This window comes from Psammomys obesus, unplaced genomic scaffold, assembly GCF_907164565.1.
Source record: "Psammomys obesus unplaced genomic scaffold, mPsaObe1.curated_primary_1811, whole genome shotgun sequence".
NCBI lineage: Eukaryota > Metazoa > Chordata > Mammalia > Rodentia > Muridae > Psammomys > Psammomys obesus.
Genome location: NW_026585504.1, coordinates 30,395,646 through 30,416,250, shown reverse-complemented (window position 1 = coordinate 30,416,250; position 20,605 = coordinate 30,395,646). Strand labels below are relative to the sequence as shown.

Below are 20,605 nucleotides of genomic sequence, written 5' to 3'. Positions count from 1 at the left end.
TTACGTGAGCGGAGACATCATTCTGGTGGAAGGCTTTCCGCAATGCCTGCGTGAGCCCTTTAGTTACGCCAAGCTTCAAGGACTCGCTGCTCTGCACTCTCCTCTGGGTTAGGAAGAAAACTGCGAGGTGAAACAGAAGCACAGTAATCAGAATCAAGGATCAGCCACATAACGAACAAGCAGCCTCTCCCCATCCTCTACGCCCATCAAATCCAGAGCACAGCTGAATAAGCAAAGGCTTATTGAGTCAGGGGACGGGCTGTGGAAGTGACCGCTGGTCCTGATGAGGGCCCAAGCCATTTGTGGGATCTTAATGCCAAAGAGCTGGTGTGCTGTTGGCCCTTCATTGCTTATCGTGCTGCCTCTGATCTCGAGGACCAGCCTCTGTGCCTGAGTCCCGGTGGGTCAACACATAATTGTACTTCTGTAACAGCATCCACTTACAATGTCCTTAGAGAGACAGGCCCTGAGCTGGGTTCTGCAGCTCAAATCAACCCTGAATCCAAAAGGGGCAAGTCCACCTCACGGGTGGGGATGCAAATGGCATCTGAACCAGAATTTAACAGTCACTATTTGAAGGACATCGGAGTTCTGCCAGGGCTTCTGGAAAAGGCTGGGACCAGGGAAGGTTTTCATGGGAATGGAGGCTTCCAATGAGCACTGACAGGGAACAGCAGTCAGCTATGCAAGGGGAAGGGACTGTCTTCCTCCCTCCCAGAACCAGGAAGGGGTGCTGAGTTGAAAAGGCACGGGAAGGGGAGAGGCAAATCTTGTCAGTGTACATGTTTAGCTTGGTTCTAAGGGAGAAAAAATGGGAATGAAAGCAAAGTAATGCATTCTAGAAGATTCCTTTGACTACAGGCTGGTAAATAGACTGAAGAAGACAGAGGTCTGAGGATAGAAAAAAATGAAATGTGTGTAGGGTTGCAGAAATTGGGGTAAGTGACAGGACAGGAGGCCCTAAGGAAGTGCACTGGGGAAGTGGCAGTGAGGGGGCAGGACAGAGAGAAGGGATATTCAGGAGTGAGAGCAGAGAGAACCGGTGGCTAGAGCCAGGGGACTGAAGAAGAGAGGAGCTGAGAGGGTGTCTCTGCATGGAGGCTGGCTGGGAGACGGTATGGAGAGGGGAGAGGAGGGTAAAAGCCCAGATGGCATAATTTCGAGAAACAGAAAGAGATACTGTATTTTCTGCTACGCCTAATTTCACAATTTCCCATTTTAGAATAAGATACGTCTCAAGATATAATTTCCTCTCATTCTTTGTGGAGTGAGGAGGAAGGCGGGACCTGAGCATTCAACACTGGCATGCTCTTTCAAATAATTTTGTTAATGCTTTTTATAGAAAACACGACTGCACTATTAGAAGCATTCTAAGCATTCTAGACTTGCTTGCCACAGCCAGGGAGTGGTGCAGAGAAGGGAGCGACCCACTTTGCTCACAGCCCCAGGATTACCTGCCCTAAGAAATTTACTTGACATCAGAAGAAATCCCAGCTCCCTCCCGGGTGGTTTAACTGTCTGGTTGGTATCTGCCGGTTAGGAAAACCTTTCTGAATGGTATGGAACTTCCCAAGATCTTGCGTTAAATGAGTCACATTTTTTATTCATGTGAGACATTCCTGATGTACTTCACACACGAGACACACTGTGTTCCGGCATTCCCTGGAGTAACTGTGGTTTTTCCAGGCACTTCCCCTTCTCTGACACTTGATGAGAGTCAAGGTTTCTCAGCCTTGACAGACTGATCAGTCTGTCTCATTCTCTCTTCCCCCCTCATGTGTTTGTTTGTATGTGTGTGTGTGTGTGTGTGTGTGTGTGTGTGTGTGTACAGACATGCATGTGGACACATGCCCACCTGAGTGCAGATGTGTGTATGTATTCAGTTGTGTGCCTATGTATGTCCTTGTATGTGGAGGCCAGAACACAACTCCAGGCTATTCCTCAGGTACTTACCTACCTTGTTTTTGAGACAAGGTCTCTCACTGCAGCTCATCAGATGGGCTAGCCTGGCCAGTGAGCCCCAGGGATCTGCCTGTTTTTGCTTTCCTCCAGCTCTGGGATTATAAGATATCATAACCAGCTTTTTAAAAACATGGGTTCTAGGAGGTTGACTCAGGTCCTCATGTTCAGCACTTTACCAACTAAGAGTTGTCTCCAGCTGCACAGAGTCTTTGTTGCATAGACTGAGCATTGTGGAATGTTAAACATAATCCCAGGTGCCTATAGGTGCCACATAACACCCCCTTCCCATGCACCCAAAGCATGTTAACCAACGTCTCCAGACGTGGCCAAATGCCCCTTGGAAGGAGGAGGGGCAAAAGAGCACTCCTGATTGACAAGCACCTGTCTAAGAGAACTCATTCGAACGCATCTCTGAGGTCAGAATTGCTACTTTGTCCTCAGACCAATAAGATGGTGGCCTCTCACCTGTCTTCACTAGGAACCTGTGGGACAGCTGACAGTCCAAGTTGGATGCCATTCTGCCAGTTGTGACCATTGCAGTAGACACAGCCGGAAAAGCAGCATCTGTGTTTCCTGTCTGCAAAGATGGCAGTCTCGTGGCCTTTACTGATGCTGTAATGGATGTCAGGGCAGCTGTGATTGTCAGTGGGCGGGGCGTGGATGCTCTGGGTGTGTCTGGCCTGGTGGGATTAGGGAGGCCAGTGTGCATGGCTTGTGGTTTCTTGGGGAGGTGCGTTGTGGACAACAGGCCTGATGAAGAGCCTGTGGCCCCCTGCATGGCTGTGTGTGTGCTCATGCTGTGTGCTGTCCGGGCAAGCATGTAGGTTGGTGTGAAGGAGAAGGCTGTGTGGACTGTCCCTGCTGTCACCTTTGGGCCTGGTGCTGCCTTGTTGGTGACATTTTTAGCTAGAGCAGCGGTCAGACTGCTCTTAGCTAAGCTGCTGCTGCTGCTGCTGCTGCTGCTGCTGCTGCTGCTGCTGCCAGTGCCCTTAGCAGTGAGGGCTGCAGACAGAGGCGCTGGACTTGATTTCCTCAGAAACAACACGGTAGTGGCGGCAGCAGCTGCTGTTGCTGTCAATTCTCCCTTGGATGACACTGAGGTTTCCACTGCAAAGAGAGAAAAGGGAAAGTTTGTCATTGGCCTGGGATGCGCTCATCACTGTCTTGATGATGAAGGAATGTCACTTATGAGCTTGCTAGGGTAAGAAGTCTCTGCGCTCCAGGCTTGCAGTGGGGAGAGCTCAGGCGAAACAACCTTAGGTTCATTAAGTCAATTAGCCATAATGAGAATGCCGCTTAGAGCAAAGCCATGGTTGTTGGTAACAAGGACATAAATTTCGAATACTTTCAAGAAAGAAATCAAGTAGGCAGGGAAGGCCAGTGGCTTGCCTGTCTGGAGCTGTACCTCACTGCTGAACGAGGGGAGGCAGGCTGCTTCAAAGCAAAGCTGGGCTGCTTCAAAGCAAAGCTGGGCATCTGTGTTGAGCTTGAAGATGCTTTGGCCGAAAAGCGGTCATACCTGTTCTCTGGGTACCAGGAAACAAACCACCTGTGTTAGTGGCCGCACCCGTCCATTTCTTAGGGCGCCGAGAAGTTCGAGGCACTTTGGAGGGGGTCCTGGAAAAGGTACCAGTTGATATAGAAGGTGACTCTGTAGATGAATGATATTCCGGGACACTTGGGAATTGTGGGGAGCCATTTTCCCCTAGGGACAGATAGATGTCACTGGAAATTTGTGAACCTGTGTCTGCTCCATCTGAAAGCATTCGCTGCAAGCTAGCTGCAGAGGATAAACTAGGCCAGGTTGGCCAAAAAGGATGGGCTGGCCAGATGGGCAGCTGCGACATCGGATGTTGAGTTGTAGATGAGTAATAATTAACCATCGCTGTGTCAAAGTTTCTGGCGCGCTTGCTTGTGGGCCGGAGGTCTGTGTGGCTTTCAACTATGACCTCTTCTGATGGTTGGGGGTGCTGATTGGCATTTTGACTGAGAACTAGATCCTGGAAATTAAAGCTGTCTGCAGCCACCAACTGCCCGGCAATCTCTTTGAAATTCTGAAGTTGTATCACATTGGCAGCTGAAGTTGTAGCGCTGGGAAGAGTCGCTGGAGCTGGATGAGGTTCCCAACTTGTGGTGCTAATTGTGTGAGTGTTTACATCGTGATTTGCCTGCCGCTGCAAGCCAGATATTGTCGATTGTGTGGCGAGGGGTGCGGTGTCTGCTGAAAGAGAGCTCCAGAAAACATCTGTGGCTGCTGGCTCTCTCGTGCTTCCCATTGTTGGGAGATCATAGACGTTGGCAGGGGAGGAAAGCGCTGTCACCTGCGTGGAAGCTGAGGCTGGCGACTCCGACAGGCGTGTGACAGCTGCGAGAGTCTCCGGCTTGGCGCTGGAAGAGCCAGGAGAAGGAGGACCCAGCCGAGGGGCTTGCGTGGCAAGCGTGGATGATGGGGGTGACCCTTGAGGAGAGAGGTTTGCTCTTAGCAGTGTCATGATGGGAGATGAAGTGCGAACTGTGTTAAAATCAGAGGTGAATCCATACGCTGCGCCAAACCTGGGGGCCTCGTTAGTTGAACGAGCCCTCAAAGGAACTGTCCCGTTTGCCTTTTCATTTTTCCTGAAAATGGCTGTCTCCCTGTCCTCCTTTTGCTGAGGAAATGTCCAAATTGTAGGAGGAAGATTAGGAAGTTTGCTTGAGAGGCGGTGCCTGGCTGCATCGGGATGGTACTCGTCATGGCCGTCTTCCCGGGAACTGGTTGCCTCTGACACATGGTCTGGAGGGGCGAGGTCTTTATTGGGCTGGAGGACGGTAAGCAGAGAGGGAAGGGCACCTGCCCCCTTCCGTAGTGGTCCTGGAGCTGCCTCAGAAGGGGCCATTTGCCTTTGACTGGGTGTAGTGAGAGGCAGAGGAGGAGGCACCAAAAAGGAAGGGGTGTTTTCAGGGGAGGGGGTAGGCTTTTTGGAACTCCCTGGTGCTTCTGACAAATGCGGCCAGTTGGAGGAGCTATTCATAGGAGGAACAGGGGCTAGCTCTCTGCTGGTCATCACTGACTCTGCAGTCTGGAAATGTGGAGGCCAGGCCTCATAGCTTGCTGCTGCTGTGCGCAGATAAATTGGCAATGGTACCTCACCGTGCCCTCTGACAGTCCCTGCTGTGTGGGCTGGCTGGCTGGCTGCAGGACTCCAAGCCTCTTCCAACATGGACCATGAGGAAGTTCTACCTGGATGGCCTCCAGGGGCTAGGGAAGGGAGAGACAGGAGGTCCAGTTCTGCCATGGAGCTCAGAACCCCAGGAGTTGGGGAACCTGCTGATCGGGGACTCCCTGATGGGGACAGCTCAGAGTACTGCTTTGTTGGGGATGTAGAAAAGTCTAGAAGAGGGGTACTTATGAAAATCTGGGCATTTCTGGATGGAACGAGGTTTGCTTTGTGAGAAAATGGGTTTAGGACATTAACTGGGCTCTGACCTGAAGAGGAATCAGCTGGTGTGATTTGGGGAAACAAAGGCACTTTGGTGGGATGCTTCATGGGCTGAGGAGGGGTGATGGAATGAGGTGACTCAGGGGCCAATGAAGATGATGACGATGGAGGGAGAAGTAGAAGGCTGTCTGACCTCAAGGGATGCTTTGAAAGGGAAGGAGTCCCTACCAGAGGCTGTGATGGGGAGATAGTAGCACTAAGGGTGGCTGATGGGGTTGTAGGCAATGGGGGAAGCATGCTGGTATGAGGCAAACCTGACATGTCCGCTGCTTCTCTTTCCCCTTCAGGCCTTGTTTGAACCAGAGTCTCAGTGGAGTCCTTGGCAAGATCCAGGGAGGCGCTATGTCCACTTCCTTGGTAAGGGGATGAAGAGAAGTCCACACGAGCCCTGGTCCTGCGGTGGGCCTTGGGCAGAGGTGTCTGGGATAGCTGCAGCCAGCTTGTGTTGTCAGGAGGCTGTCCCAGCACATTCTTGATTCTGTCTGCTGCTGAGGAAGACTTGACTTCCAAGAAAGGCCATGTTGGTGAAATTGGTAACAACTTCCCGAGGGGGAAGGACTCTGAGGTCGGAGTGACATGGATCTGTAGATTGTCTGTCCCTGTGGAAGGAAGCACCCACGTGAGACATGGGATCAGGATGTGGCTACAAGTGGGCAGGTGCTAGAGATAAGACTGGCCTTGCCTGGCCACAGAGTCCTTCCACTTAATCAAAGAACCTTCAGTTCAAAGAAGGAACTAAGTAAGTACAAGTATATGTGTGTCACAGGGTACCCACAGGACAGTGCTATGAAAATGAGTCTTTGATGAAGGAATTTTCTTTGAGACAGGGTCTCACTGCGTAACTCCCAGAGATTCACCTGTTTCTGCCTCCCAGAGCTGGGAGTAAAGACATGTACCACCATGCCTGGCTGATGAAGGGATATTTTTTTTGAAAATTTATTTGTTTATTCACTTTACATCCTTATCACTGCCCCTCCCTAATCCTCCTGATCCCACCTTCCCACCCCTCCCCCATTTCCTCCCTCCCTTTCTCCTTAGAAAAGGGTACCCTCCCTCCCCCTACCAACCCACCCTGGCACATCAAGTTGCATCAGGACCAAGCACATCCTCTTCTACTGAGGTCTGACAAGGCAGCCCAGCTAGGAGAAAGTGGTCCAAAAGCAGGCAACAAGGTCTATGTTAGAGACAGCCCTTGCTCCACTTACTAGGGACCCACATGTAGACCAAGCTGCCCAGATATAGACCAAGATACAAATGTGTATCTTTGTGGGGGGGGGGGGGTGGATCCACTACAGACTTTTTTTTTTTTTTTTAAGATTTATTGATTTTGTTATGCAAACAATGTTCTGCCAGCATGTACACCTGAACGCCAGAAGAGGGCACCAGATCTCATTATAGATGGTTGTGAGCCACCATGTGGTTGCTGGGAATTGAACGCATGACATCTGGAAGAGCAAGCAGTGCTCTTAACCTCTGAGCCATCCCTCCAGCCCCCGGAGGTCTGGATCCAATTCATGCATGTTCTTTGGTTGGTGGTTCAGCCCCCATAAGCCCAAGATAGTTGACTCTGTTGTTCTTCTTGTGAAGTTCTTGTCCTCTCCAAGTCCCTCTGTCCTTCTTCCAACTCTTCCACAAGACTCCCCAAGCTCTGCCTAATGTTTGGCTGTGAGTCTCTCCCATCTGTTTCTATCCACTGCTAGGCAGAACAGGACATCTCAGAGGACCGTTATTCTAGTCTCCTGTCTGAAAGCGTTACAGAGTATCATAATAGAAGCAATAAGGAAAACACAAACCGAGGCAATCCTGGAGATGGAAAACCTAGGAAAGAGCATAGTAACTACAGATACAAGCATCACTAACAGAATACAAGAGATGGAAGAGAATCTCAGGCGTAGAAGATACGATAAAAGACATTGGTATGTCAGTCAAAGAAAATGCTAAATCTAAAAAGTTTCTAACACAAAACATCCAGGAAATGTGGGACACTATGAAAAGACCAAATGTAAGAATAACAGGAATAGAAAAAGAAGAACATTCCCAGCTCAACAAAGTCATAGAAGAAAATTTTCCTAACCTAAAGAAAGAGATGCCTATAAACATACAAGAAGCCTACAGAACACCAAATAGATTGGACCCAAAAGGAAAATCCTCCTACCACATGATGAAGAAATTTTTAAGCAACATTATGGAAGACACTCATGCACATAAATTTTTTCTATTACTTCCTAGGCTTAAAGCCTCCAAAAATCAGAAAGATGTGGCTAGCAAATGACAACAAAATAGACATGACCCAAGAAGCCAGGATGCACAGTACTAAAGAAGGCCCATTCTCCATGAATGTGTTCTTCAGGTCCCCAATACATCTCAAGAAAAATATCTTCAAGAAAATATCTCCAGGAAAAATGGCTTCAATGAAATGTTTTGTTTCTCGTGGATTTAAAAGGATTCCTGGTTCTTTGTTCATGCTGTGTCAAGGAATAGGAGAGATTTCTTTCATGTTAGTTTATTTCAGAAAGAAAAATTATTCATATCCCACCTAGGACAGGAGACACCTCTCAAAAGGCCTGGTGTCACTAGAAGCACCTGCTGAGGTCAGAACTGTCCACACAATATGGACACCCAGGCAGGAGGGTGAGGAGAAATCCACACACAGCAGGAAAGGAAATCTGGGATAGCACCCATCCTGATCTATGATACCCCCTTCCAGGACCCTCTGGTCTCTTCTCTCTTCTCACTATCCAAGCGTGTGTGTGTGTGTGTGTGTGTGTGACTATGCTGATGTGTGTAAGGGTATCCCTGTATGTGGAAGCCAGACATCACCCTTGGGTACTATTTGTTTCTCAAAAGCTGTCCAAAGTTCTCTGAGACAGATTTCTCACTGGGACCTGGAGCTTGCCAAGTAAGCTAGGCTAGCCAGCTAGAAAGCCCTAGGGACCCATTCTCCTGTCTCCACCTCCCCCATTCTGGGATTACAAGCATGCACCAGTGTGCTCAGCTTTTTACTGGTCTCTGGAGATCAAACTCAGTTCCTTATGCTTCAGGGGCAAATGCTTTACCAACTGGGCAGTCTCTATGGCCCCTAATGCTTTAAGAGGTTTTTTCTTTTTTTATCTTTTTTAAAAAAATTATTACAATTTACTCTCTTTGTATCCCAGCTGTAGCACCCTCACTTTTCTCCTCCCATGACCCTCCCCCAGTCCATTGATAAGGGAGGTCCTCCCCTTCCATCTGAGCCTATCAGGTCTCATCAGGACTGGCTGCATTGTTTTCCTCTGTGACCTGGTAAGGCTGCTCCCCTTATGAAAGAAGGGAGAGATAAAAAGACCTGGAGGGAACAGAAGATCCACAAGGAGAACCAAAGAGCAACAGAACCAAAAAATATGGGCCCAGGGGCCTTTTCTGAGACTGATACTCCAACCAAGGACCATTCATGGATATAACCTAAACCCCTGCTCAGATGTAGCCCATGGCAGTTCAGTCTCTAAGTGGTTTCCTTAGTAATGGGAACAGGGACTGTCTCTGACATGAGCTCAGTGGCTTTAAGAGTTTTAAATGAAAGCAATGATTCTTGTATAGCTTTCTACATTCTTAGCTAAGATATTAGAGCCATTTTGTAGAAGCGTTTATTAGGACTTCAGAAGATCTGGTTGACCCATCTCCTCAGCCACCCAGGGTCTCTGGCCTCTATTGCACACTTAAAGACAACAGGCATGGCTGAACTACTCCACCCAGCTACCGTGAGGAGCGAATGGACTCACGGAGATGGAAGGAGGGACCGGCAGTCTATGAAGAAATCATGAAACAAACAAGCTCTGATCACAGTCTGGGCTTGTTTGTTTGTGGACCACAAAGGGCACTCCCTCAGCTGGAGGGCTCAGAAGCAGGTGGGTATGAGGGCTCCTCCCTCCCAGGGTGTGGCTGCATCTCCAGGTCGATTTTCTCCCTCACTGTATTCTGCCAGTCAAAAAGGTGAACAACTGGAGAAAGTCTTACATCGTGAAAACTTAGCGAATAAGTGACAGCTTCTCCGTGACAAAAGCTAAGCTGTAAGTGTCTTCTAAATCGGTTTTTCCAGTTTTCTCTTGTGAGACTTGGGAAAGCGAGGGTAGGTGGTGTCTTTCACTCTGAGTAAGAACACACGGACACTTTTCCTTTTGATCCTTTATGCTCTTGTGGTTTTGTTTTTTTAACAAAAGTTTTGAATTATTTTGGTTTCTATGTATGGGTATTTTGCCTGCACATATCCATGCCTATCTGGTGCCCACAGAAGAAGACGTCAGATCCCCTAGAACTGGAGTTACAGATGGTTGTGAGCCGCCATGTGGGTGCTAATAATCAAACATTGGTCCCCTGGAAGAGCAACAAGTGCTCTTAACCTCTGAGCCATCTCTCCAGCCCTGTACTCCTGTTTCAAAGACAGCCTGGTATCAAGAAGCATGCTTAGGCCAAACAGCTTTTGCTTTTAGCAAGTTGCTCTCTCACAAATGTGCTGCTAATGGGAGGTGGGGGATGCTAGGAGGTAGCATGAGGGTCACTGACCACAACCAAAGGCTGATGAAGACCCACAGGCAGGTGAGGAATGATGGCCTCTAGTGGGTTTGTTTCTTCTGACCAGAATCCAGGGTTTCCCGAGAGAGCCTTTATTCTCCCACACGATTCCCACCGAACGAGGAAGGAGGCATCTGTGAACAGTGCTGAGACGTACCATCTGCTGCGCTCCGGTGTGACACTCATTAATGCTGTCTCTCTACCTTCTGAGCACCTGACATCACGAAGCTTCCTGAATGAACCTCTTAAAACACTACGACGATTGGCTGGACACCGCGTGACCACTAGCTCCCACTGATGAGTTATGGACAAGAGCGGCAAGTGTGGCTTCCGGCGGAGACGCGGAAATGCTGCAGGAAGGCATCCTAGAGATGGCTTTCTGGGCCAGTGAGATGTCTCAGCAGATGAAGGTGCGTGACACCAAGCCTGGCAGCCTGGGTCCAACAGTGTGTGAGCACATGCGTGTGTGAGTGTGTGGTCTCACATGGAGGGCATGTAGACGTCAGAGGACAATTTTGGGGAGCTCTTTCTGCCCTACTATATGGGTCCTGGGGGTTAAACTTGAGTCATCAGGTTTGGTGGCAATCTCATTTTATCTTGTGAGCCACCATGCTCCAAATGCTGACTATTTTAATTCAATTTTGTTTTTCAGTATTCAACCCTTGAGATTTGTGTCAGATATCTCTCAAGCACTTTGGACTTCAGAATATAATAACTTAAAGAACTATCAGTGAGACTCATAAGGATGAGGAAGAAGCCAGGTTCACTGATTAGCAAGTGATATACATTTAGAAGATAATTTGTATGACGAACTGTGGAGAACAGTGTTTCAAAGACATGCCAACAAACTGAAATTATTGGTAAATGAAGACAAAGGCCTTTTCTGAGACTGATACTCCAACCAAGGACCATTCATGGATATAACCTAGAACCCCTGCTCAGATGTAGCCCATGGCAGGAAACAGGGAGAAGGGTGAGACGGGAAAGAGAGGAGGGAGGGGGGATATGTCTAGGATGTAAAATGAATAAATTAAATTGAAAATAAAAAACAACTTTTGGGTAATTTTTATTTTATCCAACATCTAACCTTCAGGCAAGTGTAAAGTAAAAATACTTAGTGACTGTCTTACCACAGGCAGAACCTCAGTCATTCAAGAAAGATATGCAAAGACATGGAGAGGCAGAAACCCTGATTTATTATTGGTGGGACTGTAGACTGGTGAAACCACTATGGAAGTCAGTATGGACATTTGTCAAAATAGCAACAACAACAACAACAAACAGAAGTACCATATGACCCACCTGCATCACCCCTGGGCATAAACCCAAAGGACCACAATATCCTACCACTTGCCCACCCTTGTCTGTTACTGCTCTGTTCACGGTAGCAAGGAAATTGAGCCAGCTTAGATGTCTCCCAACAGAGAATGGATAATGACTATTCAACTGTAAAGAAGAATCAAATGTCCAGAAAAAGATGTGGAGCTGGAAAATACTAGGTCAAGAGAGGTAACCCTGGAAACAGGTAGCCAGGTAACATAAACACCATATCTCATCATCCATACTCAGATCCTATCTTCTAATCTTTTTTATATGCGGGATGAGTGTGGGTGGAAGTCATGAGACTAGAGAGGGGCCCACGAGAGAGGAAAAGAAGTTTTAGATAAGGGAGGTGAGAAGGCTAATAGATGTGTGACATGGAGGTCAGGGAGGAGAATGGTGGGGGCAGGAGGGTATGGCAGGGAGATGGGGAGAGAGGGCCAGGAAGAAGAGGATCAACCAAACTTAATATGTATGAGGGTGTCAAAGGGGAGCCTGATATTTTGTATGGTGATTCATAAATAAAAACACTCAATTAAAATTCTAAAACCAAGTTAGGATCCAGGCCACTGTTCTCTGTACCGGTCCAGCAGGATGACATCTGAGCGTCACATTAAGAATCTGACATGGGGGCTGGAGAGATTGCTGTCTTAGGTACTTTCCTGTTGCTGTGATGAGATACAATGATCAAGGCAACTAACAGAAGAAGCGAGTATACGGGACCTGTAGTTTCAAAGGGTTAATGAGAGTGTACGAGCCTCATGTCAGGTAAGCCGGCAGGCACGGCCCTGGAGCAGCAGCTGAGAACCTGCATCTTAAATCCACAAGCACAGACGGGAATGGTGGTCTCAAGAGGCCGGGGAGGGTAGGAATGGGAAGTGATGGGGAGAGGTTGCTCAGTGGCACTGTTAGGGTTAGGACAGGAGCAGAGTGGTATTCCACTGCGTAGTATACTGGCCAGAGCTAAGGGTAATGTGTTGAGCATTTCACGGAAAGGTAGGCAAATCGACTCAGCGTGCTTCACCACAAAGAAATGACAAAAACTTAGGAGATGCGTCCGACCTGCTTTTAAAATTATTCAATGTACCTATGCGTCAGAACATGTTGTGGCATCTGGCTAACGTATACAACTTTTACATTTTCATATATCAATGAAATATATTTCTTTTACATGTAAGAGTGTTTTGCCTGGATGCCTATTATGTTGCACCATGTGCATGCAGTACCTGAGGAAGCCAGAAGAGGGCATCAAGCCCCATGGAACTAGAATTACAAGTTACTAGTAGCAGCCGTGTGGGTGCTGGGAACCCAACTCGGGTCCTCCGCAAGAGCAGCAGGGGTTCTTCACTGCTGAGCCATCTCTTCAGTCCCCTAAAGTCCCATTTAAGTGGAGGATACATTCTAGCAAGATGCTTCTGGTGGAGATCTTACCCTGTAAAGAGGAAAGCACCTTGTAAAGAAGGCTCCCATCAGCCTGCACTGAGATCTCAGGCGACACTCTGAGCTTCACGAGCGTCCAAGCATAGCACCCTGAAGTGTCAGTGTTGACAAAAAGCTTCACACAAAGTACTGATCTCTGAGGATGAAGACAGAATTCTGAGTAAAACGCAAAATTGGCAGGACGAGAGCCTTCAAGAGGCATGCTGACTAGGTTTTTGTACCTGCCATCGACCTTAGGGACTTATTTTTATCTTTCTCTGCTGTGGGGGCTGTTACAAACCTTTCAAAAGACTCATGGATGGGGATCAGAGTCTGCCTAACGCACGTGGAGAAGCTCCTCTTAAACATGCATTTATTTGTGTGTCTACACCCACAGCACAGCTCACCCGTGGAGGTCAGAGGACAGACACCTTGCAGGGATCGGTTCTCTCTTCCATCATGTGGAATGGGGACCAAACTCAGGTCACCAGGCTTGTTGGTAAGTACCTTTACCCATAAGCCATCTGACCAGCCATGGGAAAACTTCTTGGATGTGTTATTTAACAGCAGAACCAGGACCAGGGGAAGGGAGATTACGGCTTAGTAACAAAAGAGATATTTCTCTAATTAATAAAAGCATGGGAAACAGCGTGCGCTGGTGTAACTTACCGAGCTCATCACCACTACACGTATCTGAACATCTTTCAGATTGCATCTTTCAGACTGATTCATCTCATCCTCCCCTACTCCTCTCTGTCCCCTGCAAATGTCTGCTATATGGCACACTCTGGAGTAAACAATGTCTTGGAGGGGGAAAAAAAAAAAAGCATGTATGATCTCTGGCTTCATGGGATTTACTGATCTATAGGAGATACGGATGTAAAGCTAACGTTCTCACCAATGTAAACATGAAGCTACTATAAATTAAAGATGCACAGTCCTTAAAGGAATGCAGTGGGAGGGTACGAGTTTGAATGAGGAAGTGAAGAAGAATACCACCGAAAGAGTATCAAGAGCCAAAGAACAAGGGAATGTAAAATAATCCATGTTGAAGAACATGTATGTGACAAAGACCTGTGTCAGGAAACAGAATTAAGAATACAAGGAATTGGGGCTGGACAGGTGACTCACTGGTTAAGAGCACTGGCTGTTCTGTCTGAGGACCCAGCTTCAATTCCTAGCACCCCCACGGTGGCTCACAACTATCTCTAACGCCAGTCCTGCGGGTCCTGACAGCCTCTTCTGGCAGAACACACACATAACACGCAGGCATACACCCAGGCAAAACACCAATACACATAAAGCAAAATAAAAAGTCATATAAGAACGTAGCCAATAGTTCTATCAGGAAGAGTGAGGGTGGACATAGCATGAGCTAAAACCTCAGAAATGGGTGTTGGCCAGATCCCAGAGCTTCATGGGTTTCAGTTTGGTAGAAAGGGTTGGGAATAGGGAACGTTTGGGAGCAAAGTCATGCTTTGGAAGAATCATTCATCTCTGGATTGAGGAACAAACTGGCAAGAGCAGATGGCAGCAGACTAGCTAGGAAACACCTGCAGAGGGCCAGGCAGAAGACGGCAGGAAAGCTGCAGAGACAGTCAACCCAGGAGTGAAAGATGGAAACAGAGAATCTTTTGTGGCCCCTCTCAATCATTAGCATTTGGGATTCCAATATTTCCCTATACACACTTGTGTTTATGCGTATGGCTGCAATTTTTCTTTTATGGCTCTGAGTGGAAGGTTCCTTCCACTCCCTTGAATTAGAGTGGACTTGCGTTTGATCTGCAACTGGAATGTGGCAAAGTAATGTCGCATGGCTTTGGAAAGGCATAAAAGGCCTCATAAAAGGCCACACAGTGACATCTGGGTCCCTGGGCAGTCTCTTTGTCTGTCATGGAACCTGGGAGCCACTCTGAACAGCCCATGCCATGGGGAGACCATATACCAGACTAAATCAAGTCTTCTGGCACCTCAGCCAGACAGCACACACGTGATAGAGGAAGCCTCTAGATCATTCCACCCCCCTCCTCCTGGCAATTTTAGTCTCTCCAGCTGTGCAAGTCTTCCTGCCCAGTGCCTGCACATCATGAAGCAAAGACAAGCTGTCTCCACTGTGCACTAACTAAATTCCCAAATCATGGCCATGTTGAAATGGGCATCATCAACACCGAGTGAGGGGCGGGCTGCTGAGCAGCAGTAACCACCGGCCCAATGCATACTCAGTTGTGTCCTTCCTTTCCAGGAACTGAGTCTCTACAGATTTTATGAGCTTCTTGACAGGATCAAGGAACAAAAAAATAGGAACTGCTCACGTCACTGAAAAATCATTATAGTTTTCAGCATAATGTCTTTGCTAATTAAGCAAGTGCAGCTGTATCAATTAAAGTCATTTCTTAGAAAAACCTACAAACAGAAGAAATGCTCTTTTTCCCACTTTTTATGGTGTGTGTGTGTGTGCACGCGAGCGTGCTTTTTTGGTTTTATTTTGTTTTCTTTTTTGTCTTCTTTTTGTTTTGCCTTATTCTGGTTTGTTTGCTTTTATTTTATCTTTTATTATTTTATTATTATTTTATTTTAGATGCCAGTTTCTTTTCTAATGAGCTAGAACAAGAAAGGCTATGGATTTGGGTGGGTGGGATATAGGGAGAATCTGGGAGGAGTTGGGGGAGGGGAACCATAACTCAGAATATGTTGTATGAAAAAAAAAATCTAATTTCAAATTTAAAAAAGAAGGAAAAGTAAAAAGGGAAAAAAACCTGAAGTCCAGAACTGAAGCAGGGGCCACAGAGGAACACTGCTTACTGGCTTGTTCCTCATGGCTCTCTCAGCTTCCTGAGGAAGCCCAGGACTCCTTGCCCAGGAATGGCACTGCCCTCGATGAGTTGGTTGCTCCCACATCCATCATTCATCAAGACAATACCCCATACATTTGCCCACAAGCCAACTGAATGGGGCCATTTACTCAGTTAAGATCCCTCTTTCCAGCTATGTCTAGGTTTGTGTCAAGTTGACAAAACAAACCAGCACCGTGCCTGTGAGGTAGATGACAAGCAAGATCACTCCCACCTTACAGGACAGGAAAGCCAAGACTCAAAGAGTTCAAGTGTTGGATTGGCTGTGGTCACAGAGCCACACTGTCATCCATGAAACTCACACCCTCTGACCCCAGCTCCCAGGCTCTCGGCACCACATGACAAAGAGTGAAGTCCAGGTTTGAGTTTGGGGAGCACTCTACCCTCCCAGAGTGTCTTAACCACATGGAGCCCACAGAGCAGCTGCCCCCTTTTTTTCCAAGCCCTTTGGCTATGATGCTGCTTCAGCAAGTGTTACCCAGCCCAGCTCTAAATTGCTGAGACCTCCAGTCCCAGAAGGCCAGAAGAGATGAATTAAAAAGCCACCACCGTGCTGGAGAGTCCAGCCCACACAGACACCCACTCCTGTGCTTTGCAAATCCTTGTGAGGAGCCTAAGTTCTGAAGTTTGGCACCTGGAATCCTCCTGCCCAAGATGATTCCCCCTGGGGCTTTTTAAGATAAAATGTACCAGTTAATAGAATCAGATTGCCATTGCTTGAAGGGAGGCCAGCAAAAGAGAAGGCCCTGTTTACTGACTCAACAGAAGCATTTAAACTTTCAGAGCTCTTCCGCAGCTATTTTCTGTTTTAAAAACTTTATGGCTTTTAAATCATTTGTGAAACAGCTTTTAAAATAAAGCTGGCCCTTCCCCACAGATGCCCCCATTGTAAGAGCAATATTACGTCCCTTAGCTAGTGGCTCTGTTTTGGGAGGTCGTGGGCTTTGTAGGATGAGACCTTGCTAGTGGAATGAGGTCACTGGGAGTGGGCCTCGATTGTCTTACGTACCTGTCTCATGTTCCAAGCGGTTCTCCCTGCCTCTGGTACTGTGTGTGTCATACCGTGGCCACCCATACCCCACGCCAGCGCTGCCCACGTGACTATTCCTCTCCTCGAGCGGTGCAGAGATGAGAAAGATAACTAACTCGATGACCACGGTTGAAGACCCAGAAGATAGGCAGGTAGAAGGAGAAGGTAGAAGGGAAGGGTCCCACTCCTCCCTCTTGAGATTCGGACAGAGGGATCCTACTTCCTGACTTCACTCTTGGAAAGGCTGTGGCTCACTCTCCAGACTACAGCCAACTCCACACTGTTTGTTTGTTTGTTTGTTTGTTTGTTTTGTTTTGTTTTTACAAAAGTTTTAACACACTGAAAGCAGTGTTCCCTATTGAAAGCCACAGAGTTACAGTTTGGTTAGCCATCCCAACAGCTGTAATGCAAGTCGTTTATCGGTTCTCAGTACTGCAAATAAGCCTCTTTCCCGAGGTTTCAACATCACACTCTATCAGTGGGTACCTAGGGTGACCTCTGGATCCACTTTTTCCAGTGAGACTCCACAATCTTACCAAACAGCACTCCAGCTGGAGACCAAGTGTTCAGGCGCACACGCCTATGGGCCTGTGGGAGACATTTCACATTCAAACCACGGCATTGTTCTTTTGAGACGGCTTTCACTATGGAGCCCAGGCTGGTTAAACTCATGGTCCCCTGCTGCAGCCTCCTGAGTGCTGGAATTACAGATGTGCCTGTTCAGTCATTTTAGTCATTTATTACTATATATTAAGTGTGTTCTCTGACACGAAGATCTCCATCATGAAGATTAGTCAGCTATGGTCCTCACATGAAAGTAGCCAAGCATCACAGCTCAGGGCGTGGAGTCTGGAGTTCCCAGTCCAACTGCCTCCTTCCAGCCGTATAAACTGACACCTTGGTGCCTATGCCTTTTTAAGGTGAAGCTGATCATATTTGTCTCACAAGGCTTAAAGGCATTAATCCATTACCATAGCCTGGTATATGGTGAGCAGTCAGTAAATATTATTACCATGAATCAATATTGTTAGAACAAAGTCTAATTTAGAGGTTTGGGGGACGTATCCTTCCCAGAACAGTGATGCTAAGTTCTTACACTCACTTCTTTCCCCGGCTTTTCCTATCCACTCTGGAATCTTTCCCATTTCTCACCCCAATCCTGCCTGCACTCTTCCAGTGAGAACCTGAGAAACTCACTCACTTAGCATTCTCTTCTTTTCCTTTCAAAGCAAGCTATCCCAGGCTGGCCTTAAATTCTCTGTGGAGCAGAGGCCTTGTGCTCCTGACCCTCATGCCTCCACCTCCCAAGTGCTTCGTTTACAGGCCTATACTACCACACCTCATGTTATGTGATACTGGGGATTGAACCCAGGGCGCTCTGAGCTCCAACCTCAATCCTACACAGCATCCTTAAGGTTAGTGAGACTCCATATGTGTCTGTATTAGGTCTTCCCACCTAAGTCCTCTTATTTACACAAGCAGGCACCTGGTTGTGGAAGCAACGTACTTAGCAAAGTTTCCCAAGCAAACAGGCAGAGTTGGAGGTATAGTAGATGGTGGCTGTAAACAGAAATCTGTGCATGTTCCTGCAATTGGATGAATATTATGTGTATAAAATAACAATAAATTCAGCTAATGATATGCAACTTCTCAAATAACAAAATGTTTATAAAGTTTATGGTAGCCAGCACAGGTCCATACACAAGTATATGCACACACACACATGTACAGAGACACACAGAATGCAGAGCTCTTCAGTGCACTGAAGGACCAAATGACATAATTCTAAAACATGCTCTGACCCCTGATGCTCCCAGAGGCTATCCATGTAGAATCCCAGCCCTGAGCCACTTACACTGGGACAGGGCAGGTAAGAACTTCCCACTCATTTTGTGTCTCAGTATTTTGTTGTGTTGAAAAGAAAATAAAGCCTCCTAGATTTGGGTCTATAGACAACTTGGCATTCTCTACAGCTGACAATGAGTACATTGGAGGGAAAGAAAGCCTTCTCTATCTGAAGCAATTTAGGAAATCTCCAAGGGGAGATCCACAAAGCACACTTGCACACAAAGGCTCAGAGAAGTCTGTGGTAAACAAGAGTGCTATTTAGCCCAGAAAGGCCCACAGGAGAGAGTGTGGGACCCTGCTCTTTCTTCTTTTTATTTGGTGAGCCCTACAACTATCCCATGGAAGCAATTCTCTGAAGGACACCTCGAGAGAATCCCAGCTTGGACCATTTCAGAGTCAAAGTCATTGCCCTTGAGTAACACCAGGCACCGGAGTGGGGAAGGGGACAAAGGAAGGCAAATTAAACTGATGAATGGATTGAATGCATTGTGGACTCAAAAAACACGTCCTTTTCCATTCCACAGCCGACAGATTCCACTGTTGGCTTATTTCACAGAGTGTGCTATCAGGCCTATTCACACACCCGTGATATACCTCATCAGCTCAAGGATGAAAGTGCTGCAACAAGAATGAAGAGCTAGCATCATTACACTCATGGGCCCACCACTGTCGGGTTCAGTAGAGTGAAGATGACAATCTAAATACTGGCGCGTCTTCCTCTCCAGCTAGGGATGTTACATGGATGTTGACGGATGTCTATTTGGGAGCCAAGAAGCAAAAGTGTACTAATATTAATAGTAAACATCATTCTTTGTTTCTTTGTTTGTTGGGGTTTGTTTTGTTTTGTTGACACAAGGTCTCACTATGTACCCAAGGCTGGCTTTGAACTCTCAGTCCTTCTGATTAACCTGTAGCCTTCTGAATGCTGAAACTGGTGGCATTCACCACCAGTTTAGTCAATGACTGACCAAGCATACATTCTACTCCAGAAGTCTGACTCTATTAAGATGATAGCAGTATTTCAAGATGTGTTATTTCAGATTTTCTTTTTTTAAGAAATTATAGCCCAGCTTTATTAGCATTGAATCATGACTGAGCTGATTCCCAATATGATTAAAATAAAGGAAAAGAACATGTTATTTTAGGTGAATAAAGCTACCCAACCCCCACCCTCTTTTTGTTTTGTGTGTTTGCTTTTATTTTCTGAGTCAGGGTTTCTCCATGTAGCCCTGGCTGTTCTGGAACTCAATCTGTCGATCAGGTTGGCCTTGAACTCAGAGATCTGCCTGCCTCTGCCTCCCGGGTGCTGGGATTACAGGTGTGCGCCATCACCTTTCTGTGTGTCGGTTACCTTGGTTTTTGTTCCCACCTCAGAGCTGAGGATTAAACCTAAGACCTGTGCTCGTCAGGCAAGTGCTCTACCACTGAGCTAAATCCCCAACTAAAAGCCCCCAAACTCAAAGCATCTAACCATGAGGGAAGGAGAGGGATATGGATGGGACAGGATCAACCCAAACAGAGTATGTGTGGAAATGCCCTAAGGAAACCTGTTAGTGTCTAAGCTCACTTCTGTCTCCTAGTGATTCAGCTTACCAAACAATAACAAACACCATCAGTCACCGTGAGAAGACACTCCAACCCACAACAGCCATGGACTTTCCTTTTCCTTCAGACTCCTCCAGGCTAATCTTTGACTAGCAGCTCAGTCTTAAACTGTCTGGCTACAATGGGGGATGGGTTAGGCCACAGAGAAGAAACTGGGATTCCTTTTATGACTCAGCTTAACCAGCACAGACACCGTTCTTCGCCTGTAAAGGCTAGGCCAGCCTGTACACCATCTGGTAGGGTCTGGAAGAGGATGTCTGCCTAACTGCCATGTCCTCAAGTGACGGGAGTCCCCAGTCAAAGCATCTGCCATGTTGTGAACACATCCTTTCTGTACTCATCCTCAAACCTGCAGAGCATCTACCTCTTGGCAGACTTTCTGTTTCCTGCAGCTCAGCATCTCTTGAAGGCTCACAGAGGTGAACACAGGAGACTTCCCAGCAATTCTGCCTACCAGGAAGATGCTAATTTAGATTTTCATTTTTTCATCTGCAGGTACAGAAAAATTAAAAATCTAGGGGCTAGGGTGCAAATACTCAGCA

At 47.2% G+C, this 20,605-nt stretch overlaps 1 protein-coding gene across 4 annotated transcripts in view; it reads right to left on the bottom strand.

The window, feature by feature from the left end:
- The window catches only part of Kiaa1549l (KIAA1549 like), a 242,520-nt gene that overhangs the window by 102,059 nt on the left and 119,856 nt on the right, over nucleotides 1-20,605 (bottom strand). For 2 of the 4 annotated variants that reach the window (XM_055599556.1, XM_055599559.1), the window contains exons 2-4: nucleotides 5,696-6,040; nucleotides 2,428-3,069; nucleotides 5-120 (exon numbers count right to left, since the gene is read on the bottom strand). In XM_055599556.1, coding sequence (XP_055455531.1) covers nucleotides 5-120; nucleotides 2,428-3,069; nucleotides 5,696-6,040 — 1,103 coding nt within the window. Of the gene's footprint in view, nucleotides 1-4; nucleotides 121-2,427; nucleotides 3,070-3,481; nucleotides 6,041-20,605 lie in introns of all 4 variants that reach the window. The other 2 variants (XM_055599549.1, XM_055599552.1) reach the window with 2 other exon arrangements.